Raw genomic sequence first — 26,736 nt, forward strand, 5'->3', positions numbered from 1 at the left:
TTCAAGCTCTCCTCTCAGATTCCAGATCCTTCTGGATTCAAACAGAATGTAGAAGGAACTGACTGGTACAGTATGTCTGGGCTTCAACTTTAAATATGAAAATTGTGCAACATATGATATTATTTTCTCTTTTGGGACAATAATGTCTACAAACACTGTCCAACATGCATAATTACTAAATAAAAACTAGGCTCAGCAATATACATTTAACAATAAAGTAAAGTGACATATTGTTTATTTGTTGTATTGGGGTAAAAGTTTTGTTGTGCAGTAGAGCACCCATGTGAGAAGGAAACTGCTGAGTATGGGAGCTCACTGCAGCTGATTTAAATGGCTGAATGTTTGGGCCTTGAGAAGCTGATGGAGTAAGAGGGCTAAGGATTACAATAATCTGACACCTGATTATACACTGCACTGTGTGTCCTCTGGGGTGATGCACTACCTGACCCTGCAAAATTCAACTATAAATCACAGGATCATCACAGCTAGCTCTCAAACTGACTGGAAAAGTTTCAAGCAGGTCTGTGGTACTGTATACTTCGTACTCATACTTACTTTAGATCCTTCTGAATCTATTTTTATTTCATCTTGACTGATATTTATTCTGTTAAATGTTATCATATAAATTATCTTATCCATGTGCAGTGCTTCCCTATTTTATACACAGAAATTTGAAGTTGATAGTAGTAGAGCAATTAAGTAATTCTTGTTGCTCCTGCTTTGATAAAAAAAAAAAAAATCCCCCCAATTTTGAGATTTTACATATAACATATAATAAGAACAAAATACAAACAGACAAACAAAAGAAAAAACTAAACAAAACAAACAAACAAACAAACAAACAAAAAAAAAGAACAAAAAACACACACATACACTGAAAAAACAAACTCACTCAAGTCCAATCTTGTCAAAATATTTTAAAAAGTTTCCATATCTCACAATTTAAAATGTTTATGTCTCATGTTGCTACAGGAAAAAAGTTTTTTTTGTCATACATATCCATTGTAAAAGCTTGGGTATCCAAGCAGTAGTTCAAAAAGCTGGAACAATGCAAAGATCTATAGGTAGCAGGCATCCTGGGCAGGTAGTGCTGAATGTAGCCTGTCACATCGGCTTTTCATTGGGCCTCATTACGGAGTTGTTGTAAGCCACATTAGAAGCCTTGGTGACAAATGACTTAATGAGCTACACAGGGAGTCCTAATTATTCCACAATTAGAAGTGTAATTATGGGCTGCTCCAGTGGCTTGATTGCTCGCCGGCAGCAGTGTGAAAAAGCACAGTCATGAAAGGTAGATTGAGTCTTTCAATCCTTTTCTTTGGGTGAAATCTTGAAATTCCTCTGCAGATGGAAAAGACCTATTCAAGTAGTATGTCGAAAATAAATAAGTCTAAAATGAGCCAAAGATTCAAAATGTATTTCCATGTGTGAACTGTGATATGGTTTGACTACAACTAGGATGACCTCACTCTGTAGAAAAAGATGGACATGTAGTTGTGTGTAGTGTTAAATATTAACTGTAATAACACCATACGATGTTTTGTTTTTCTATGGTAAAACACTGAGAGACTTTGCAATAAAACCATGAAGTGCCTACATATTCCAAGCCATCAAAAAGGTTAGATTTCTTTGCAAGAAAAAAAATTTATCTTTGTGAATCTAGCTTTTTATACAATCCATGAGACATCACTAAAAAAGATAATAAATATTATTAAATTTAAATATGTGCGGGACAAAAAAAAGGGACATGTGGTCAACAAAAACTGCTACTATTCTCAGAACAATAACTGATGTTTTTTCAAAAACATTTTATCTGCACCTTGCCTAAGAGTATTCAGTATGTGACAAAGCAGGTGAATCTGTCCCATTTATCTGTTTTCGGGGGAATTATCGTCCAAATCTCCATGGCGTCTGGGCTCCTGAATTTCTGTCCACTGCCTGGAGTCTACAGCACTGAGGTGGGATAACACTTTTAGATTTCTGGCATGCACTTTTGGTAAGGTTCCTTCACACAGCCCTGGAGTTGATTGCTGGCGTGTAATTGTGTTTCTCAAAGCATTTCAGTGTGGAATTAGTGTTGATTAGCTCTGTAAGTGAATGCTCTGTAGGCAGTGTGTGGAAACGCTTATCAAGTCACACATCATGGGCTGCATTCACACTTATGTGCTAAATTAAAACTAAACAGGGACTGAAATCTGAATTAAACTGGGACTAAACATAAGACTAAACTCAGTCTAAAATAATCTACATCAAACGTAAACTAGGATCAAGCAAGGGAACCAAACTGGACAAGTGTGAATGCGACTAGAGAGCAGAGAATTAAATATCTGAAATTATGATCCATAATAACCAATTACCAATATTTGTCACAGTTGGCTCTGTACACTTGTCCTTTTATCTTAAAGTGATTGTTGACAAACTGACAACAATCATCAATAATTACAGAGACATTAACCATAAACCAGGCAAAATTGACATATAAAGAGCACATTCCCCCATAGAAGATTGTTTCAACAGATCTTGGAGCTAATGCTCAGGGTATCATAAGGTTTTTGTTTAATTCACTGAAAACATTTACAAGACATAGTAAAAATAAATACGAATTATTATATTATTATAGTATGCTTCCTGTATAAAACAACTTAAAAATGCATTTTTACTCACAATGAAAAAGTCATATTCCAAACAGCGTCACTATTGTTCCTCTGTTTACAGGGTCAGTCATAACAAGCCAAGGTCAACAACTGTGTGTGTTGTATTTTACTGGGACCACAGATCCCTGTGGGCCCGATTCATCTCCTATGCGTGGGGCCTCAGGTGCACAACATGGACCTTAAGGCAGCCATCATTGTTCTATTATTTTAGAGTATTCAGCTAAATGCCCAATGTTTCTACTATACTTGTTTGCCTGAGCCTCTTTCTCTGTGTGCCTGGTCAAATATATTCAAATTTGCACTAGCCACTGTGAGTCATTTGAATTGAGGGACAAGTGAGCGCATTGCTGATGGCTGCAGGGTTAGTGCATGTGTGTATTGCTCATGGGCAGGCATTTGCACTGTAGTGACAGATGAAAGCTGAGGGGCAGAGCTTGCTGCGACCATGCCAGACTGGCAGCCTCTCCTGCTATGTGCTATCCACTCCCTTTCAGAAACTGATGCATGTTTAAGGAATCACCATCAGTGTTGGTGAATTGCTGACAAATTTGTTTTTGTAAGAATGGTATAAACATTGCTGCAAACAATACTCAGGATAATGCAATGTGTATTAGGCAAACAAATATGTATGTGGACAATTTTTTATTCTTTTTTCAAAATCCACTATGAAGGCACCACTCAAAGTAAGTTATAAAAGACACCAACTGAACTGACAAATAAAATCATCCAGTGAGGATAAGTTTTGATCAGACTTTTAATTGGACTTCACATAAATAACATTGTTTCATTAATATTTTGTATAGAATACAATTTTATATAATATATATTTTCCCCTCATAATTTACATCCTTCTCTGGCTTAAATTCTCTTTTTATATACTCGTATATGGAAACATTAAGCCTTGCCTCAGAGCAAAGCTGCTCTTTTGTGCTGTTCATCAAGGTCCAAACGGCTAAAGAAGAGGCGGTTTCCCTTGGTTGTCATAAAAAATAATCTCCCAGTTACACCAACCAAAAAGAAAAAAAAACTGTATTGCATTGTCTCTAGGGTTCACACTGCACTACAAGGAGGAGTGGAAACCTACTGAAGTTCATTCATTGTATATATTTGAGATGGGACACAGAGGAGAACACGGCAAATCTAATATGAATGGCAGTGAAGACTGTGTGACTTAGATGTATCAAATTATATTTTTTTGAGGAAAAATGAACTAAATACCTTGTCTGTAGGTAGACTATTTTAAGGATGATGACAAAGTCATAAATCCGCAGCAAGGTCAGAAAATCATGCAGTGACCCGCCCAAGCATGCCTACACAGATGAGTTGAGCTTGTCAGTCCACATTGCAAATCAACACGCTGCCAATTGGAGCCTCTGACCAATGTTATTTAACAACATGGCCAAATATCTGGATGTCAGGAAGAATTTTCTAATCTTTTTAACAGAAGAAAAAGAAAATATGTTCTCTTTTTCCCAAAGTCCCCAATGTGTTTACTTACTTACTTAGGTGATCCTTTCAAAATAGCCAACACTGAAAGCTTCATAAGAGATACACTGCAAAGCAGATGCTGCCAAACATTTCAGACAACTCTGTTAATAAGTCTGGAAGTTGAAATCCAACTGAAATGTTAATGTTTTAGTGCACAAACTCCAGTGTATTTAATATGCATCAAAACTCTGCACTAAAACCTTGAACATTTGATTGTCTATGTCAGAGCTTTACCTGAATATCACTACACAAGGTGTTCATTTAAAGCCCACTTAATCATATTTTAAAAGAATGCTTGAACCAAGATTGAAGACAAACCTAAATGATATGTTCCAGTCTACACATAGAGTAATGACCTGCAAAAGGGATCATAAAATGTTTCATGCATTTACATAAGACAAGCAAATCAAATGTGTGTGAGGACGAAGCACAGAGGGACACTTCAGCATGCTATGACACAGTGACAGTTAGTGACTGACAAAAAAAAATTAAAAAGTCTTTTTTTTCATCAAGATTCAAAACATCATATCCCTTTTTAAGAATGCAGAAAGAGCAATTAGAAAGCAAAGAAAATAGTATTATTGCAATAGACTTTATTATGGTTATAAGTAACCATAATTCATATTTATTCAAGTGGTGGGTGAACACAATGAGCAGTCATGCCAGTAGCCCTCGTTCATTAAACAACACCTTCTCATGTGTTCATAAAAGTGCATCACAAATATTGTTGTGACCAGTAATAAAGGTAAACCTAAATTTTGTCTTAAATAACACATTTTACCTTAATATTCAATAAACGTCTTATTATACAAGTTGAGTAGTCACATGATGCAAATCTCCCATTATCAGGGAACAACTTTCAGCTTCCTCAAAGTTGGAAGTTTCAGTAAAAACCTTTACAAGTGGGATCAAATCTTGAGGAAGATTATTGAAGGACAACCAGCTTGACTGATACAGGAGTAAAGCTAAGATAAAAAAAAAAACTGTCCACCACATGGTGAAGGCAAAAGTCCAGTATCCAACTGTGGACTGTATGGAGGCACATCCACAATTAACTGGTAAACTTAGATAATCATATTTATTTTGTATGTAATTAATGTTATTTGGGCTATGTTTATGGCAGAACAAAGCTCTAAATAAAATCAAACTTCGATAAAGTCTAAGGTCATAAAACCATCCTACTCATATCCTCACTCATGAACTAAAGCATTGGCTGGACGCAAACCAAAACAGAAAAGCGGTGTGCATATTCCCAGCACTTCCTTTCTCCCACTTGTGTCCACTTTGCTGAGCAAGAGCACAGTCTCTTTAGTTCTTCTTAACCTTTGACCTCCAGCCCGGGTGCCCTTTTCCAGACGTCCACTGTACTTTCTCTCAGTGACAATTCTTCATCCCGGTCAAGTAGGGCGACTCCTGCCTGCACAGCCCCATCTGTTGTTGCTGCTCTTGGTGGTCCAAAGAGTTTCCCTCCACAAAATCTGGCACGGGGAGTCCTGAGAGGATCATGACCGACTTGTTCCAAATCATGAAGGTGGGCACGACGGGCAGCAGGAAGGAGATCTCAAAGGTGTGTATGTGCTGTGAGCTCATAGCGTCGTAGAAAGACAGTGAGTTATTATCATAGTCCAGGAGCACGCCCAGCCTCCTCAGCTGCAGGCTCGCTTCCACCAGCATCTCCTTTCCGTCATGCCGCACCATGAAGTTATTGTTGCAGCGCGAGAACACCCAAGAGGAAGAGTTTTTGCCGCTCCACTCGTTTTTCGGGGCTGATTTGTAGGCGACGCCGATGGCATACCTGCAGGGAGGGAACACGGAGAAATTGTACTAGTTATGTTGAAATCAGTCTCATTTGATGTTTTTTGTGAAAATTAGCATTGAACTATGCCGTAAGTAGATCATCATTTTTTGCATTTTGTTCATTCCAGACCACAATATTGTTCAATATCGTGCTTAATAACAAAAATGGGCCCACTGACTTCCTACAGAACTGGCCAGGAAGTTTCTGCGCACTCAAGCATTAAATGCAGAACATTACAAGATTACTAAAGCATGAATCAAGCCAAAATATAACTGAGTAAGATCATGATGAAGGAACACCTTTATAATAATTTTAATAGATTTTGCATAATATAATCCTTTCACAGATTGGTGCACAGTCAGTCTACCTCATACTGCGGACACACAACACAGTCACAAGCATGCTGGGAATCTATGGCATAAAGGGCTACACTTCACAGCCAATTAGTGCAGCGAATGTAATTAGACTAAGAGTATACACTGTGATGCATGCGTTTTGCATAATAGCCTAGATTTCAATTCCCAAAAATTGGTCTGAAAAAATGCCAAAAATCTGGTAATATATTAAAATGGTCTGCTACTGGAATATTTGGAAGGACTAGTAACTAAACTGTTTATTATCAGTGTTACAAAATCAGTACAAAGTTTGGTACACTTTTAGTTAGTCGTCATTGAACTGCAACTTAATGTTTATATTGTAATTTGTATACAAAAAAAAAAAATCCAACTAACTTGATCAGTTTGCAACAAGATCAGACTTTCAAGATCCCACTGTCGTCATAGTTATATAAGATATGCATGTGGGGGGGGGCTGTTCTTACCATGTGGATGCACCCAGCAGCACCTCCCAGTAATGGCACCCGCTGTCAATGAAGACGTTGCCTGCAGCGCCGTAGGACCCGGTTCCACTGAAGCGCTCGGGGGTGTGGCTCTTCTTCAGAGAGCTCTCGTCCTTCTCCATGGTCAGACAGTCGTTGGACAGGCGGAGTTTCTTATGAGCCGTCTTTGGGTCCAATTTAAAGGGCTGACCTGGAGACGAAACCCAAAATATGTATATGATTGTATAATCAGAAATACTGCACATGGTAAAGGCCATGATTGGGGCCAGCAACCTCATCAAACAGCCATAAGTGTTTATTAAGCGCTTTTTATATTTGATCCTTTGTTATTGATTTGTTGTTGTGCTTTATAAATAATTATAAATTGGATTGTAAATTGGGATGAAGTGATGATTTTGATCTTATTTTAACCTTCGAAACCCGAGTCACACAAACATTGACTGTTTACAAGAGGATTATAGAACATGTACGTCAAAAACGTCTTAATCCACAGTTTCAATTGTATTCAACGTTTTGACATTTCTTGTCTTTGTGTTTGTATTTCTCTTGGGCACAAGACTGAATAAGAAATAATGCGGCACAGAAGACTAGCGACATAAATTAGAGCTCAGATTTTTCCAGCACATTACAACAGGAAAAGCAAATATAGTGTGGTGAGAAGTGCTGGCTGAGAACTCACAGGGAGAGACAGAGGAGAGTGTTTGAAATACAAGGGCGAGTGTGTGCACTTCAAAGCTCTGCCTGCCTTTGGTAAAAAAGACTTCCTAACAGCAAAGGAAGCCACCCGGGTCTCTCCTCCAAGCCCGCGTCACATGGACTGGGAAATGAGCTCAGAGAGGCAGCCTTCTCCTGCACTGTGGCAGGTCACAGCGCCCCATTCACAGCAATTGGTACTTTTGACTTTTCAATTCAGGTAACAGTGATCTGAGAGAGAGAGGGAAAGAGAGAGGCAGAGGGACAGAGAATGGGAGAGAGAATAAGAGAGAAAGAAACAAGGGGAGAAAGAGACAGAGAGAGGGAGGGAGAGAAGGAAATAGAGTGAGTGAAGAAGAGAGTGAGAGAGAGACAGAGGATGATGCTTTGGTCCCTGTCTCCTCACAGTCCTGACATTTAACTGTGACACTCCTCATCTCCTCCTCCAGACTCCCATGGCTTAATGACACAATGAGTGCTGACTTCTCTCTCTCTTCTCTCTATCCTTCACCTTCATCTTTGCTTCCCATCCTCTCTCTCTCCTCCAATAATCCATGTGGTGAGTGTGTATTAACGCATGTGGATATGAGACGTCAAGGCCACTGTGCTGCTGGCAGCCAATTACATTAATGCGCTCTCTTCTTTGAACTGCTTATCGCTGCCAGCGCAGCCATTTCCAAACAGTGACGCTCTGAGGCTGACTCTGGAGACAGTGGGCTGGGGTTCAGGGCTACACGTGAGACCCAGGACATCACACAAACATATTTAAATAGTCAAAGGACAGTGCAAATGTTGTGCTAGCAAGATTGTGCAAAACAAGGTCACGCATAAGAAGTTCACTACTGAAAGTCTACTAACAACAAACTTTAAAAAAAAACAAGCTCTATTCATGTTTGGGCCACCAGACCTGTAAAATGATCAGTACAGTTATCATACACCAACCTTGGCTGGGATGACCTCTGTTGTCTGTTGACTGTATAGGATTATTGGATTATTGTCTCCATAGAGACAAGCAGGTGAAGCCACATCATGTTACAGGTCAGATCTGGAGGCCATTGTGCTCACAGTAACAGTGTATGCTTTTGCACTAAAACACTTGAAATGAAATAAATGCTACATAGATTATTGAACCCGATAATGAATAATACTGTGTTTCATGCTATTTCCTTTGAGACAAACAAGTAGCGGAGCCTCCTGGAAAAGTTACGCATTGCACCTTTTTAATATTACCCTGTTGGGTACAGATCAGATGGGTCAGATATTTACCATGCCTCTTCACCTACACCAGGACGAGAACTGCAAAGAATAACCTGTTTCTTAAATCAGTCACAGCAAATGAGTTTTCTCCATCAGCCACACTAAAGCACAGAGGCCCAATTGGTATATGCCATTTATCCAAACAACACACAATTAAAAAGCCTTCTTGCATTAGCGGCAATCAGATCTCCGCACACTGTAATTTAATGAAACATACACTATATAATTAATATGGCTGTCATTTTTATGCAACAAGGCTTAATTGCACAGCAGTAAAGAGAGGTAGTGCTGAGCTGTAACACGGAGAGGATGTTTTAACTGTGTGAAGGTGAATACTGATATTATTCTAGCTCAAACAAACTGTTTATAAATATGGATACAACACAAGATGACAACCTAAAGCCTCTATGGCATTCAGGTGAAATTCATACAAATACACCATAGTCATGCCTTATCTTTCTCATTCTAATTCTTACTCGTCCTTGTCCTTTGCCTCTAAAAAACTGACTTCTTTTGTTACAGTTACCAATGCCTTCAGTCACCAAAATAATAATAAAAATAAAATCTAGCTTTTTGGGTGCAAAAAGCAGCAAAACTATTTAACTAACATGCTTTCGTAGTGTTCCATTGACATAGAAACTCTGTAAATGACTTTACCTCAACGCAGTGATTTCAGACAAAGTATTTTCTTTTGCTTGCTTTGTTTAACAGAGGAAACAATTTTCTGCATAAATAAACAATTACAGCAAAAAGGAAATCAGCCTCGTTGTAAAAAGACTGCAGGCTCAACTCCTGGGCGATTGCACACAACCTTTACCTGCTCTGACATTTCCCCGCCTGCAGCACCCAAACAAGCCATCCCATGTCATTAAACAGTTTGGTTGTGGGGCATATGTCTGACTGATGCAAATGTAATCACATATGACATCGTACAGAATGGGCAGAATACCACTGTCATGTTGGCATGCTACAGAATCATGCTATAGAGTTTCCCCAATGTCACCCTCTCATGAACTTTCTTGAAAATTAAAACTTTTAATGTGAAAAGTAGACATGTTACAGGAATACATGAATCACTCACCCACCAGCAGTTTCTTATCTAAAATGGCAAAGACTGATATACAGTTAAGGTGATACCAAATGTCATTATAATACACTACAAATGTAAAATAAAAAATGTAATGAGCCCTTGGTGCACTATCACACAACATAATTGCAGTGTGAACACTTTACTACATAAACCACTCCTCCTCTTAGGGGACAAGAAAAAGATACTGTTATAAAACACAGTAAATGCAGTAAATGTAACCATGGTATGAAGTCAGCATGAAACATAGACTAACTTCAGGATTGTTGTATTGTAAATTACTTTTTTGGCATTAATATGGCCCAGACCTCATGCTTTCATGTGTCTTTTCCCCTCATAGCACATGAAAACTAAAAAGATACAACTTTTAAGATGACCTGAATTTGTCTGAAATACACACTTTTGTAGACACATGAATGTGCCAGAGTGTCAGGGTTTGAGTCTTGTCACTTGCTTCTTTATTTCATAAATTGTCCATCCATTTTTCACATCACTTTCTTTTATTTACTGCCGCTCTCTTTCGGCTGCTCTTGGCTGTCCTTTCTTATTTAGCATCATCATTCCTCTATCTCCTACTGTTTACTTTAGAGGCTGTGCGTAGCATGGGGGCTGTCATCACAGACGCATTTTATTTTAAATTATAGAATTAAAGACTTGTTGTGAGTTGTTGTATTGATGCTAAAATGGAACAGGCAGCAGACTTAATAATGTTTGGTAATACTGTTGATCCTTCTAGTGGCAAACCAGGTCATGGGACGGATGGAGAGAGCCTGTACTGAGTCCAGGGTAGGGGGTTGTGCCTGGTGTTAACTGCTGCTTAACTGCCCTGGTGACAACAGTCAAAACCAGGAATTAATAAAAGGGTCCAAATATGGTCCAATGGGATATTGTGCAAATGTCTTCAGCAGTCATGCATTTGATTAACATTAGATTAGAATAATAGTAAGATTTATCATGCTTTATCTCCATACTATAATATTACATTTAATAACTCTTGAGAAAACAAGACTCAATGAACACGGAAATTAAACTGTGAAAAGAGCGGGCTACATACAATATTATAACTATACTTAGATCTAATCTACAGCGAACTGTGCAGAGTTCATTCATGTGGTCAACACACTCAATGTAATAGTTCAGTTATAAAAGATGCAAAACTAAAAGAATACGGTCATTGAAACTAATGCAATTTCCTCCCAAAGGATTAAAGTGCATTTTCTCTCTTCCAGAAAGTTGAAAAAAGCAAAGCAAAATAAAACAAAACACATAAGAGGCAAACATTTTCTGAATCTCCTCAGCTAACTCCTGTAAAAAAAAAAAAAAATCACAAAAATGCACTTAACTGTAGCCTACATGTGCAATAATTACAATAAAAGCAATGACATACATTTTGAATTGATAATTTCTATTGCAATAGTGATAATTTTTCATAACTTTTAAACTCATGATGTTTTACTACTACCATGAAGTTTTACTACTACCACTTTGAGTAGTTGTAAAAAGAAGTCAGATAACTTAATTTGAAAACTTGAAAGTAATTATTTTTACTTTGCTCTAGAGATCAACATCCACTGCTGTTGTGAAATGTACCTGTATAAGGCCCTTTTTCCAAAACTAAATGTCCCAGTGCTGTGTGTATTTCTCTATGTGTGAGTGCTCTCCGGACAGTACTTTATTAATGGGTAAAAAGCCCTGTATAGAGGCTATGTCTGCACACACTCACCCTGCAAAGAGCTATTCTGTGTCTCCTATTCATTCAACACTCTGCCTTCTGCACTCTCCATGTGTCACTTTTTATCCACTCTGATCCCACACACCTCTTTGTAGCGTGCCACAGTATAACCCCGTCATGATTTTACTCTATTGGTCAAAGCAGGGAAAAGGGTCAGAGGCTGTTTTCTTCATCATTCTTAATTCATACAAGTTACTTCACATGTTAGCTGTGAACACACTGCGATATCTCTCTGTACTGTAGTGTAAATGTTCACTTTGGTCCACTTTCACTGCAGCGTAAGTTTGAATTGACCCAAAAAGCCTCAAAGAGCTTTGTTCAAAAGCCTACAAAATATAATACTTTAAAAGATGTAGTGATACCAAAATGGGCAGGCAATATAAAATTTATTTCAGAAGCACTACAACCATTATAAAACTTTATGGAAGATTTCAAGAAAATCTAACCAGAATTCTGAATTGACTTTAGACAACAAACTCAACTTAAGTTTGAGTTAAAGCTGTAGAAGACGTATTTTTGCTAGTTGAAGAAAAGCGTGTTATTTGCTATAGTAGCAAAATATCGCAGTTTTGCAGCTTCTTTCTGCAACAGTATTAGCTAACTGTGACTTCCATTTACATTATCTCCTGGGCTAACAGATTAATCTAATTCTAGAAGAACATTATCCAAATGATCTGTGATAAAAGGGGCTGTGGGTGAGTTTGTAGAAAATTTAAATTAGACAAATTGGGGAAAATAATCAATATCGTTACCTATATTATCATAAAAATATCAGCAGAGCTTATCAGATATTGGTTTCTCAGAATTCTAAACAATCGGTATGAGCAGTGGCCATGAAAAAACCCACATTGGTCAATCTCTAATTTATATCATTCATTACTAAAGTGAAACAATAACTCAAATGACAATAAAGGGACTAGTTTTCAGAAGAGGGTGCAGACCAAACTGACTGAGTGCACATTCTAGTTTCAAAGACAATACCCTTCAAACTTCCCTTTAACCCTATGGATAGTTTCATTTACCATATTGCCTTGTATTTTTGAACTCCATACCATGGATTTGGTGGATCTTGATAGGAGAAGCTTTACCCTCAGGATGAAGGGGACAGATGGTAACGGACCAAGGCCAGAGAATGAGGAGAGGGCAGCGAAAGAGCAGATCCTGTGCCATCGCCAGGGGTAACGAGGATCACAGGGCACATGGTTGGGTCAGACTGGGACATGAAAGTTTTAATGCCAGTGAGAAAAAATACTAAGCCTATTTAACAACAGGATCACCCCCCTTACATCTTCATACATTTGGGTGAACTTTTGTCAGCTCTGATTAAATGCAAATTGAGTTCTTGGAGGTTAAATATAGTCCAATTTAACTTTAGGCTTTTTGGCATGGCTTGTGGTTCTTAGTGCAGAGTCTTTTTCAAGCAACATTAAGTAAGTGCATTTAAATAGAATCATTAAGCCACTTTAACGTCTCTTTCAATCTTAGCAAAACAATGTTACTTATGACTTGGCAGAGAGTATGTAAATAAGTAAATAAAAATAAGACATGATGGAGGGCACACTGATAATTAGGACTAGAAGTACATGAAGCTTGCAGCAGTAAAAGTAACAGTAAAATTCTTTAATGTAGTACTTCTAATTTAAATAGAAGAAGTATAAGTAAGTAACATCTGCAGAATTTGTAGAGACTGTATATTCACACAAGTTGGTGATTCTCAAACAAGGTACACAAAGGATCTTATTGCTTAACTTCAATATCACACTTTGCCCTATGAGATTTGCTGCGTCTGTACTTCTTGTCACTGCTTTCTGTACTTTTCAAGCCTCTGTCTGAAATGTGATGAGCTTAGCCAAAAGCCCCCAGAGTCTCTCATCTTAGAAAATGTGACAGCTAAAGACTCCGATCCAGCCTCAGACTGAGAGAGTGAGTGCAAAAGGGAAGCAGCAGAAATGGTGCTTGTGGGTTTAATGCTCAGTACAAGTGCGGGTACTGTCAGGGGGTCTGAGGAGAGGGCTATAATAAGACTGTCACAGATATTTGTAATCAGTTTGGTTGTGACCCATTTTAATCCAAAACATAGCTCCAACAGAAGAGATGACAAAGGCACTATGAATACCCAAGTTTTTTGTGGAAGTAGAAGATAAAACCCCTCAACTACCAGTGCAATTTATCAGTACAAACTATGGAGCTGTTAAAAAACAAAATACACCATGTTCTTGTACTAGGAGGAAGGAGGAGGACCTGGGAGTAGCAGACTAATGTTTTGAATAAAATCTGACAGTTGACCTTTTTAAAGTTGGAAATTGGCCTGAAACTCATTTGAAAAAGTACATTTGGCTCATAAAAGAGTGTTCATCTGCAATGAATATCAGTTAGTATTTCAGATACTAACACAATCAGAGATGATTTCAATACTATGGGAATAAATATGTGATACCTGTTTTAGTTTTTTTTATTATTTTAATAAAAATTTTATATATATATATATATAAGACAAAATAGAACGTAATTTTCCACAAAAATCATAGTATGAACCTGCATTATTTATTCATTTTGACATTTTTTGTGTAAATACCAATAAAATACTAGTTTCAATTTTGATTAGTATCTTCACCTTGGTGTAAATTCTTTGACCAACCTAATATTTTATATATGGGCCATTACAATTTCAATTTAAATATCAAAAATATATCCATATAAACACTATCTGTAAGCTTTTCCCCATACATTCTCCTAATCTGAACTGAAGCACTCACACTTTGACCAGTCTTATGACAAAGTGAGTTGTCAACCGTGTGATTTTCACATCATCTGTTGATGCTCCCAGCTACAAACCAGCCTCACACCACAAGGAGGCAGTGGTTAGTAACACCTAAAAACAGTTAATTCTCCGATTAGTGACATGTCCCGGAGGCCAAGTGACCATCTGAAACCAGCTCTGGGTAACAGCAGATGTTCTCTTACATCAACACAGGTGTAAGCATCTTTAAGGACACTCCAGACTCACCGACCAACTGTAAAATATATGACTTTAGGCTCTGTGCACTTTCAGGCCAACAACTTGGCAGGAAATTGAATAATAAAAAACGAATCTCTGTTGTAACATTAAAAACTGAAAGCCATAAAAAGGAAATAAAACTGCATATGTGCAATATATATCTCTTCTGATATTGGATTAATCATTTATGACCACTTACAACACTGTAAAAAGTTATCTATTACTGAAGCTGTAATAAGTTCTCATATCTTTTTGTATTTGATGCTTGAGTCATCATAAAGACACTAGTGAACTTGACAAATATTCATATTAGTCACATTTTTCAGTTTTGTTCGTAACTCAACCAACAGTGCGACACACGGTGGGCTGTTCCTGTCAAATGATCCTGCAATTTCTTACCCAGCAGAGCAGCAGAGATAACAGTTAATCCTGACTGGCTGCCACACTCTCAAATGCAAAAGAGTAGTTTTTAAGCTTTTTATGCAATGATCCAGTGGTTTAAGTGCTAATTTTATTGAGCAGACACAGAACAGTCAATGAGCTGCAGGTTTGATCTCATCTCCTGTTGCCCGAGGAGGACTCTGATCACACCTGTCTGTATTTACAGCATCACTCTGACAGGTGCAGACTGAGAAACATGCACAGACAAAAAGCACTTCACTTTGGTATGAAAGATTAAGTGATTAGTAAATAGGCCTGTCATGATTTTTGAAGTATGATATATTGTTTCATAAAATATAATGAAGAACACTTTAGGCCACTGATATTTTAACCTCCAGCAGAAAAATCTCAGTAGGGATGCAGGATTTCAGTTCCAATGCGAATATTGATACTTTGACGAAGTATCTGCTGATACCTGATATTAACCAGTTACCAGTGTAGGACCAGAAAATGGCACTTATTTTCTTAAAATGCTTAAAACTTATTCCACAAGAGATCCAATTGTGTTATGCAACTGCTATTTATCCTTCAAATAATTAATGAACAGCTTTGTATAAATAAAAGTTCAAACTTTATGTTCCAGACCCAAATCAGCATGTAAGTTTTATTAGGATATCAGATATTATGGAACCAATAACCAACCCAGCAACATTTTCAGCATCACGGCAATATTCAGTACCAGTACTGATGCATCCTTAAATCTCAGTAAAATGCATGTACAAAAATATGAGCAGAAATAAATAAACTACTGCTGGTGCAAAAAAGGATATATATTAACGCAAAGACTAAAAAAGAAAATGTGCATTCTGTAATTTGTTCTCGTTTCATTTGATATGGCAATTATTGTGACAGGCCTTTTAATAAAAGATTTAGAAGCATGGTCACCTCGCACTCAAAGACAAATCTTAGATGAAAGAGCACTTCTTAAGTATTCTGTATATCATCTTTTAATGTGTTTAAAAATGTGTAGTTTTTGCATTTGTAGTAAAGGAAGTAGCAGAGCTAAATTTAATAGTAGTGTAGTAGTGGGAGAAAGCTCATTATACTCATACTAAAAACTATTATTTAAAAAAGTGACGGGGACATAGCACAGCTTAAAATAACTATATTCACATTTCCTATTTTGACTCAGAAATAACTCTAAAGTGTTGCACCCCACAGGTCCTACATGAGGTGCATATTTAAAAGCTTTACTCACTGTTGGTCTTGAGGCGCGCTGGCTCACTGTTGCGGCTCCCTGCCTGGTTGATGGCCTTGACAAAGAAGATGTAGCGGGTGCCACTCTGGAGCCCGTGCACCGTGTAGTGGTTCTGCTTGATATTGGGCACGATCATCCAGCTGTCTGCAGAGTTGTACAAACCTGTCGCACAAACACACAAGCCCAATGTTGCGACACTTTCAAGGATACATCAAACCTGCAGCAATATCAGAAGGATTGCTTTTACATGACCTTGGAACCCTGTTGTTTGTTTTGAAAATGTCAAAAGTGATTCATCTTCACAGTTTTTTGAGTATTCATGGGTTTCAGCTTCCAGTTATTTGCAACATTTTGAGGACTTTTTCCCATTCAAAAGATATAATTGTTTGTTTATGAAGTACTAATGGCTATGGCAATGGTCCTACTTTGTCATCATTCTGAAATCCATCAATAACCACACAAATTCAATACACAATATTGTTTGACCGACGAAAGCCCTTAAGAGCATCTGAGCGCTATTCACACAAATAGCTATTCATTACATTTTATATTACAGAAAAGGTACAAAAGCGAGAAGAGCTTTGTAGTGGAAAGTTGAAAAGTGACCTTGCTTAAAACATAATTCTTAAAAAAAACTGTTTAAGGTATTATCGCTGAGAAGAGTACAACTTAATGAACTGTAAACCTGTTATAGAAAAATAAGACAAAATTTTTCCTTATGTTTGAGAATACAAAGCTAATCATACATTTACACTACAGCCCGACCGATATATTGGTTGGCCGATATTACTGGCCGATATGGGCACCTGGAGGCATATCGGCTGCCGGCCGATATGCTTGCTGATAGGGGCCGATATTTCACGTGGGCATGTGATACATCGTTAAAAATCTTAGACTCTCTACATTATGTTCATTTAATCGAATTTACAGACAGATAATTGTCCTAATATGTGGCTCCACATCAGTATTTATCTACAGAGTCATTTGTCTGTGTGTGTCCGTACTGTCCCTGAACACACCACAGAGTCGCGTCACTCACGTGTGTTTGTTTACACCGGAGACACAGATCCAAACATTGAGATTATATTCTTTTTACGGACAATCGGTTTGAGTCTGAATTAAAAGGACATTTATTAGTGCAGACTTGTGATGTGAGGAGGAGCCTGTGTGAGCGGTGAGTGTTGGAAATATGTCGACTTTGAAGCTAGTTTTGGTCATTTGTTATGGGTTAGCTGCTGTAGCTCCCGCACATAAACAGGCTGTTTTCTATTGGCCTATTGTAAAGTGATAATATTGGCCGTATATTTGTTACTAGACGTGCATTGAAATGTAAATGAGCTGTGAATAGACGTGTGAATTATAACATTTGCGCATATAATTAATTTCCGCGGCGCGCACGTATTTACGGCTAAAGGCTAATAGCAGTAGTTTCTTTACTAGTTATGGGTCCGTCGCGAACGAAATGACTCTTAGAGCCGGTTCTTTGAAGCGAACGACGGGAGCCTGATCCTTATTGGGAGCCGTGTTTTCTCTTTCTCTCACTTTTTTTCTCTTCACGCCGCATGCAGACTCGTGGTTTGACAGCGGGAGCAACTGAAAACGAAACTTTGAGAAATTTGCGTGTACATAGGATAATAATAAAAAAACAAAAAAACGAGCATATTTGACTGTAGTTTAGCATAAAATAAATAAGTCCTGGTTTAATCCTTTTTCAGTCCTGGTTTAGACCTGGTTCAGTCCTGATTCAGTCCTGCTTTAGACGTGCTTTATTCCGCTTGCAACAAAACAATCTGAAGAGCCACTTGGGAGCCAAAAGAACCAGCAGCTTTTAGTGAGCTGAGCCAAAAGAGCCGGTTCTCTAAAAAGAACTGGAATACCCATCACTAGTGTCTAGAATGTGATGCAAAAAATCCATTAAGTCAACCTACTGTCTGTAAATATGATGTAAAGAGGCAGAATAACAATAAACCCAATTTAAAATCCACCAGAGCCAAACCTAAGTTTTTTAAACAATTCAACATTTACAGTGAATTTTTACATCACTAAATATATCGGCGATTATATTGGCTATCAGCAGATCCAACTCCCATTATATCGGTTTCATATCGGCCACAGCAAAATCCATATCGGTCGGGCTCTAATTTACACTACTTCATACTGTCCTGAAAGCACTATAAGATAATATATGCGATACATGAAATAACTACTTTGTTTTTAACACCTAACAGTAGTACATTGGTAATACAATCCTGAAAGAGGACATGCTCTGTAGGCCATCTCTGCCCTGTGCCGATGCCCTCTGGATACATGGTGAATTATTGAGCGAGATGGCAACAGCATGCATAAGTAATAGGCCAGAGTCTGCTTGTAAATATAAATACTTCACAGACGCGCCAATAAGGGCTTTTATAGGTGAGCAGCTTAAAGTATGAATGAGAAAGGAGGGACTTGCTGTGGTAAAAGCTATATGTTTCTGATGACTTCCACAAAATTTTCTGAGACAAAGTAAGAGGGCTTTCATCTCTTTTATAGGAAAGGGTTTAGAGCAATGCAATGTAGGCCATCTTTATCTGTCCCCTGTGCTCATTTCTAGTAAATACAATTGTAGATGCCTTATTTTCACAACAATACAGTGAATGAAAGTCAAACGCAAATGTTATGATGTGTGTCAAACTGTTGAAGCAATTTTAGTTCTACATTGGTTTCGTACTATTTCACAACACTTTCACAATGTAACTTAAAAAAAGTATGTAATAGATCTGGTTTCAGTTGGATATGCTCAGAAATTAGAATACGTGCAAGAGTTAAACCAAACTCGAAAATACTAATCTTGCCTTAAAATATACATGCATGAATTAGTCCTATTTTCAGGTTATTTAAGCCCCATTTGCAAGTACACTCGGTGTCAACAAAAACTGCCTCTTCCAGTCCTTTCAACATTGTCCTCCACTGACAGTTGTCCCTGTTGTTATGAAAATGTAACCGCCCACCTGTCTTTCAGCCGTTTTCTGAGCAGACTGGCTCGAACATTCTGTGGGTTTTAAAAAGCTCATACGGAAAATGCAGCTTTCCTTTTTTGAAGCTTTTGATCTCAACAGCACCTCTTCATTTTTAGCTAAAGCAAATTAGGTCAGCACACAGCATTATGTGATATCACTGCTCCAACTGCGGAGGAGAGGAAAGGTGGGCTTTTGGACACTCAAGAGGACATGCTGATGTGGAAATGACTGAGGATTTGGATGAAGAATTAGTCATTTTGAAAACACACAAAAACATTTGGGACTACAAAAAAATGCATGGTAGACTTCACAATGATGTACTGAAGCATTTGGGACTAGTATACGCTATACATGTGTGTCTTTTCTAGTCTGTAATCCTAAAAATTATATATTTATATAATTATACCGAGGAACCAACAACAAAATGTGTCAGAAGCTTTATCATCAGTAGACTGGGAATCAATCCTGTCCATTGACGATCCTCAATTCTGTAGCTGTCAACTCATTAAAACTCTAAAAGAGGTAATATCAACATTCTCCACTAAAAGAAAGCTGAAATTAAAGAAAAAAATTTACTTGCCATGGCTGAACAAAGAATGTAGGAATTTGATGAAAAGCAGACACCAGCTACTAAAACAATTTTTGAAAACTGGATTAACTATAGACAGACAGAGATTCACTCATATACGAAATAAAGTAACTGCAAGTTTAAGACAGGCAAAGGCTAACTTCTTCATCAATGTAATAGAGAATGCAAAAGGCAATGATAAAATTATTTGGCAACATCTAAATAAATTGCTTGGCCGTCAATCAAACAAGAACGGAAAAGACAATGGAGCTACATGTCAATAACTCCATTGTTAAAGAGCCTCTCTCCTTAGCCATTCAGTTAAACAGTTTTTTCATAACCTCCGTAAAGGAGATCACTCAACACTTCACTCCACCTGCCTGCTCTCATCATATCAGTGACCCTGATCAGGACATGTTCAGGATCACTGATATTTCAGACCATGAAGTTGCCAAATTAATTACAGGCTTGAAAAATTCAAAAGCACTTGATGCATTTGGTTTAAGCACAACTCTTCTGAAAGAATTTAAGGATCCTCTTGTACGACCCATCACCCATCTCCTCAATATGTCTTTCAAATTTTCTGTTGTTCCAACTGATTGGAAAATAGCTGCAGTGACACCAATTTTTAAATCAGGTGCTAAAACAGACATGGTTAATTATCGGCCTATAAGCATACTTCCAGTTATATCTAAAATAACTGAGAAGTGGGTAGTCAAACTCCTTAAAGCTCATTTAGAAAACACCCAACCCTCACTACACCCACTACAGTTTGGCTTCCGAGCTCATCACTCCACTGACACGGCCCTGTGTATGCTAACAGAAAACATAAAGAGCTTGTTGATAAGAGTCCCTGTGTTGGAGCTGTCTTCTTAGATCTGAAGAAAGCCTTTGACTCCGCAAATCATCTACTGTCCCGGTTGACTCAGTTTAACATCTCCAGTCAAGCTCTCCAATGGTTTACATCATATCTGTCACACAGGAAACAGTATGTGGTAGTTGATGGGGTAAAATCTCAATTGTTGGATTCTGATGTTGGTGTCCCACAGGGCTCAATCCTTGGGCCTGTGTTATTCTCCCTCTTCATCAATAATTTGCCAAATGCTTGTCCAAATACATTTTCACAGATGTATGCGGATGATGCAGTCATCTATACGCAAGCCAAAAGTTTTCAGCAAGTTGCTGAGGACCTCACAGTTGCCTTATCGTCTGTGCATAGCTGGCTCAAGGATTCGTGCCTTCTGCTAAACACCAAAAAAACTGTCTGTATGTACTTCTCAAAACGTCACACCGATTTGAAGCAATCAAACGTTTTTCTTAATGGAGTTGAACTTGATCTGGGCTCAGAATTCAAATACCTTGGAGTAATTCTAGATTCAACACTATCCTTCAAAAGTCATGTTAAAAAAGTATCCCAGGTTATCCAGTTTAACATTCAGAACTTCCGTCATATCAGGAATAACTTAAACATGAATGCTGCAAAAACTTATTTCTATTCAATGATTATCTCTCCCATCGATTACTGCTTAACTACTTGGTCTCTTGCCTGCCCCACAACACTTAAAACCATTGAAAACCTCTATAAAAGAGGTCTAAAAATACTTGACAAAAAACCCATTTCCCACCACCACTGTCACATACTGAAAAAGCACAAGCTTCTGGATTTTAGCAACATGGTCAAACTCAAAAGGACTTGTCTAATTTATAAGGTTCTACACTCCCTGGCACCACCACCATTAAATAATTACATTAAACGTAAAGACATTTCAATAAGAATCACGCGAGCCACCACCAGGGGTGACTTGGTCAGAATGTGTTATCTGTACAAGGTGGAAATCTGTGGAACAGTCTTCCACTGACCCTGAAAGAATGCCCTACATACAGCTCTTTTAAACGAAAACTTGGTTATGGTCAAATCAAACATGTACACATGTATAACTGCACTGTGATTTTAATTGTTTTTCTATGTGCAATGAATGGGAACTGTGCAATGAATGGAACTCTATAATGAGTGGAGTGTGCAATATTTTAGTGTCTGGCCCACTGTGACCCTTGCCCTTGGGACAACGGATGGAAATTAGCCTTAGGCTACAATCCGGTGTGTTTACATTCATGCTGTCATGTTTGTTCATTAACATGCTCTGTCCCAATCAAATAAATAAATAAATAAATAAATAAAATAAATAAAAAAATACCCAAAAAAACAAGGTGAACTTGTTTACTTCTTACTTATGAACTGTCTAACTATAAATACGTGCAAAAATGTCATCAATATCAGTGATGGCGATACTTGTGTTATGAGACTTTGCTGAGTTCATTTGCACATATAAGGCCTGTCTCAGTATTGTCTCAGCTGTGGCACACACACAGTGATACATGACAGCAGATAGATCCTGCTGGGCCTCTGTTCAAACACTGTGGAGATCTGGAGACAGAGACTTTACCCTCTGAGTGCTGTCTCTGTGCCTGCTGCGATACCAACCCTCACTCTTCATTATTATATTAACTTCACCACAGGGCACTGCTCAAGAGTACAGGTGGAACAGAGACGACAGCAGATAAAGTACATTTTTACTGTGCTCTCATACTGAGTCCTAGAGAATATAATAAATAAAAGATCAAGCAAAGAAAGTTCAGTTTGGATTGTACAAAACAAAATTGCTACTTGAAAATTTTCTGCAAAAAAAAGGGTTAAACTCCATATTAAATTTTTGACAGAATTTCACTAGTATAAATGTCAATGCATCGCATGACTTTAGGTCAGGGTTGTCCAATTTTTTTCATCAAGGGCCGCATATCTAAACACAGAAGAAGCAGAGGGCTGATTGAGGGCCGTAGACTGGTGCTCATTAAATAATTGCTCAGTAAATAATTGAAATATGTGCATATTTAACACGTTTGAATAAGCCATCAGACTTTATTCATGCTAAGATCCTTAAAACAACACACTAAATAATAAATATTGGCTTTATCAAGGTAGATTTTCAAAAAACTTACAATAAAAAGTTAATTATTCATCGATGCAAGGTAATTTGGGCCTATACTCCTGGAAGCCTGAGGGCCAAGAAAAATTAGTCTGAGGGCCACATTTGGCCCACGGACCATAGTTTGGACATGCCTTCTTTAGGTGGTACAGTTAATTATTAAGAGTTTGCTTGACAAGTGAATTTGAAAGTGATACATCAATGCCATTTTATCATGATCAGTTTTTTATGTCCTTGTGTGGCTGTGTTCAGTATTTTCCCACACAAACACACAGTTGGCCTGACGTAACCTCTAACCTCTATCATGGGAGTAACAGATCAGAGAGAGAACTTAACCACTTGGAAAGTTGTTGTGAAAAAAGTGGTAAATCTCAAATGGCCTAGTAGAGTGTATGTTTGTTTCTATCCTGGTTGTGAATCTCGGCGGGCTTTCTGTGGCATATGAGACTGTCTAGTGCAACTGAAATGTATCCTGATGTTTCAAATAGTGAGGCACTTTAGATGGAGAAATGCCAGGCTCTGGGGAGCAGAAGCAGAGATGATGACAGTACGGAGGAGGACAGGAGAGTGGAGCACACAGATGTAAAATGCACTTCTAGATTATTTACTTTAATCATATCCTTCTAACACATGCGCCAATGAGAGCCAATTTACACCTGAACTATGGACTTGTAATTTGATGTAATCCACAAGTATGCATGATCCTGTCTGCATATCTACTGCTATCAAATGAAACAGGTTTGAATAATTTATACTGATAATTGCTGTTGTCGGCTTTGTAAAAAAGAGACAGTCTGGTGTTTTGAACTGGTTTTAATGCAAACTGAACATATGGATTAGTGACCAAAATAAATGATTTGCAGCACTATTTATGAATTTTGTCTTAAACACATTATATCATTCATTTAAAAAAACAACATTCACACTCAATTTTCACTCTCTTTTATGATGTGTGGTCTTTCAATCTAACAATATGACACAATACTACTACCAAGCCTTGTTGCACTAAAATAATGGATAGAGAAACAAAAAATGCAGCTGTATTTAGTAACAGTTTTTATAAAATATTGAAGAGGGGAAATTCAGACGGCGGACTATTGTTCTACTTTCCAATGTGTTTTAGAGCAAAGAGGTCAGAGTGTTTTTGAGGTACGCCCCATGTGATGTGTGGTTGAGTGTATTTACAACAGTGGATGTTTGCAGCATGAGTGAGCACTGATTCGTGTCCTGAGAGAGCCCTGTCCTCCGTAGTCGAGGTAAAAGTTGTAGTGTTTTGTGTATATACTTACTGATGAAGTTGGTCTGCCCAGTGTAGATGGTGTATTGTAGCTCATAGGATGTGACGCTGAACTCATCTTCGGACGTCCAATGAACAGTTATGGTGTCGTGAGAGGCCGTGCACAGCTCCTCTCGTATGGAGGGAGGGTTCGGAGCTGCACCCACAAAAAATACAATTATTAGAATATGTAAATGCAGAATAATATCAAAGTAGACTAGACTGCTGTATTCTTTTAACAGTCACTACTGTAAATAGTACTGTGATACTGATGGCTTGATTGATTGATTGTGATAGTTACTTTAAATTATTAATTGTTATATTAAACACTTCTCTTCATAATAATATAAATCCACCCAAACCAGATGGCCACATGGTGACTAGCACTCACGCCTCATGCCTCCACACCATTGGAGTTTGTATGTTTTTCCCAGTGACTGAATGGGTTTTTCTGGGCACTCTGGTTTCTTCCATAAACCCAAAACATGCACAATAAGTAAAAACCTCCAGCTAAGGTGGTCCTAATCAAGCCTAGCACAAGATCTGGAGATGGGTCCCCACCACTGCTAACTGGTTGCCAGCATTGAACAGCAGCATTGAAGGATGGGTGAAATGTGGAGGACAAATATCCCTGCAGGGACAATAAAGTGTACCTTATCTTAACCTTAACATCTTAACACTTGAATAATGGGAAAAAATATGGTAGTCGTAGTGGTACAGATATTATTATCTGATAACATATTTAGTTTGATAAAGGCTTCAAACTGCAGTTTGATATAACATTGTGTTCATTGGAAAATTTGACACATTTTACTTTTGATAATGTACAAAGCGAACAGTCCTAAATTAGGTGGATTTTGTTTGTTTGTTTCGGTGAAAAACAGGAAAGCAAGGTAGCTAGAGATCTATAAATCCCAAAGTGACCCAGCCATGATTCCACCTCCATGTACACAGGGCGAGTGTTCTTCTAACCTGTTAGATAGTCCAGTCCTTCCAGGATTTTCTTCTCTCGGGAAAAGTCCAGTGCAAAGTTGTCAAAAGCTTCGTTGAGGTTGACGTCGGGGATGAGGACCTGGGAAGAGGCTGTTGCCATGGCGACCCTACAGGGAGCAGACAGAGATTGAGAGTAAACACGTAGGCAAATGTCAGAGGAGATGAAAGAGTAAGGAGAGGTCAAGGAGTCAGACGGAGAGGTCAGACAAGAAAACTATGAAGGACGTGCAGAAGGTAGATGGAAAATAGTAAGTGCAGAGAGCAACAAAACAGGAAAAAAAATTCAACTTAAATAACTGCTGCTAAAAAATCTTACTTTTTTTTTTACAGATCTTATTAATGCAGTCATGTCCAAATTCTACTTATTCAGTGCTTTTCTGCCCAAGAGTCTGTCAGTGGCATTTATGAAAACAGCAGCCCTCCATCAATGACACAACTATCCACTGCAGCTAAAACATGAGTGCATGTTAAGTCCGAGAGGCAGCCGCAGAGCCCAGTGCCTGGAGGGGACAGAGCGAATTACAACAGTCCAGAAATGGAAAAAGAAATTAAAGATCTGTCTTGTAAAATGATAAATGATTTTCAACCGAGACATGACATTGATTTGGGGAGAGCCAGAGAGTTCTAATATAAGTAATACTGATTTCACTGCCTTGGATTGGATTTTTTGAAAGGAAGAAAAGTTTAAATCAAAACTGGTCTGTTGTAAGGAAAAACATTACAGTCAGCTGTATGAGAAATGTTTTACAGTGCAGCAAGGACAACCGAAGCCAGATAATGTAAGGACTTTAGCCTCAGTTAACCCCTCTGCTGGCTCTATGGGTGAATGTGCTCTACCTTTCGGCGACGTTTCGTGCAGTCTGAAGAAAGCGTGCGTGGTCATTCTCTTTCAGGCTTTGCTCTGCTTGTGTGATCAGAGCACTGGAGCGCTCCAGGCACTGGCGACAGTTGGCGATCTGCTGAGCCAGCTTACGTAACTTCATCACCTGAAACAATCATAAAAACAAATAACTCAAGTATCAGTATATTTTTGAATCTTTAAATAGGCAAAGGTACAGTGTGTTATAATTTGTTGCTTTTGTTCAGTGGGAAGGAGACAGTATTATATCCAGAAATGGAGGGATCTGATTGGGCATCTGGTGTAAATACATATGCAAAATCAGAGATAGATGCTTTGCTGAAAAAAATGTACTGATACTAGCAGTAATATTGGTATCTATAGCAGTAGCAGTGTGATCATATAATATTATGTAATACAACATGCTATATTAGAAAAGACTTCCTCCACCTCCACTTGGCCATAATTTCAGTCAGCATGATTAAATGCTAAATCACATTTACAAGGGAAGCAACACAAACAAAACAAGTAATTTTATGCTATATAGCCCAACTGTCATTTTGAACTGGTGCATCATTATGACAATTGCACCTCAACTTTTCTGAAAGATTTTTGACAAATTGCTGGAAAAATCTGGTACAAAGTCAGCAGTGTGCCTCTCAGGGGATGAAGCCCGCTGTGAGCTGCACTCTCATGGTAAAACTCCAGCTCTCCTGCAGCCTCTGCAAAATACTGGAGGTGTTTGGAGGGAGATCAAATACTATATATTTTTAGTGGTTTATGGAAACCAAGGAAGCGCAAATCTGTAAGGAGCATTAAGTGGAAGATAAATAGTTGGTTAGAAGTATGAACTGTAAAGGGAGTAGACCGTTGCTCAATATGACATCTTTTGCA

At 38.1% G+C, this 26,736-nt stretch overlaps 1 protein-coding gene across 3 annotated transcripts in view; it reads right to left on the bottom strand.

The window, feature by feature from the left end:
- Positions 1–2,629: 2,629 nt before the first annotated feature.
- The window catches only part of mid2 (midline 2), a 115,992-nt gene continuing 91,885 nt past the window's right edge, over positions 2,630–26,736 (bottom strand). For all 3 annotated transcript variants that reach the window (XM_055159531.1, XM_055159532.1, XM_055159533.1), the window contains 6 exons: positions 25,842–25,990; positions 24,984–25,111; positions 24,025–24,168; positions 16,185–16,346; positions 6,761–6,968; positions 2,630–5,937 (listed from right to left, as the gene is read on the bottom strand). In XM_055159531.1, coding sequence (XP_055015506.1) covers positions 5,517–5,937; positions 6,761–6,968; positions 16,185–16,346; positions 24,025–24,168; positions 24,984–25,111; positions 25,842–25,990 — 1,212 coding nt within the window. In that variant the 3' untranslated portion in view covers positions 2,630–5,516. The remainder of the gene's footprint in view (positions 5,938–6,760; positions 6,969–16,184; positions 16,347–24,024; positions 24,169–24,983; positions 25,112–25,841; positions 25,991–26,736) is intronic.

The sequence above is a fragment of the Boleophthalmus pectinirostris genome, unplaced genomic scaffold, assembly GCF_026225935.1.
Source record: "Boleophthalmus pectinirostris isolate CB_2022bp ecotype Guang Dong unplaced genomic scaffold, ASM2622593v1 HiC_scaffold_23, whole genome shotgun sequence".
Classification (NCBI taxonomy): Eukaryota; Metazoa; Chordata; class Actinopteri; order Gobiiformes; family Gobiidae; genus Boleophthalmus; species Boleophthalmus pectinirostris.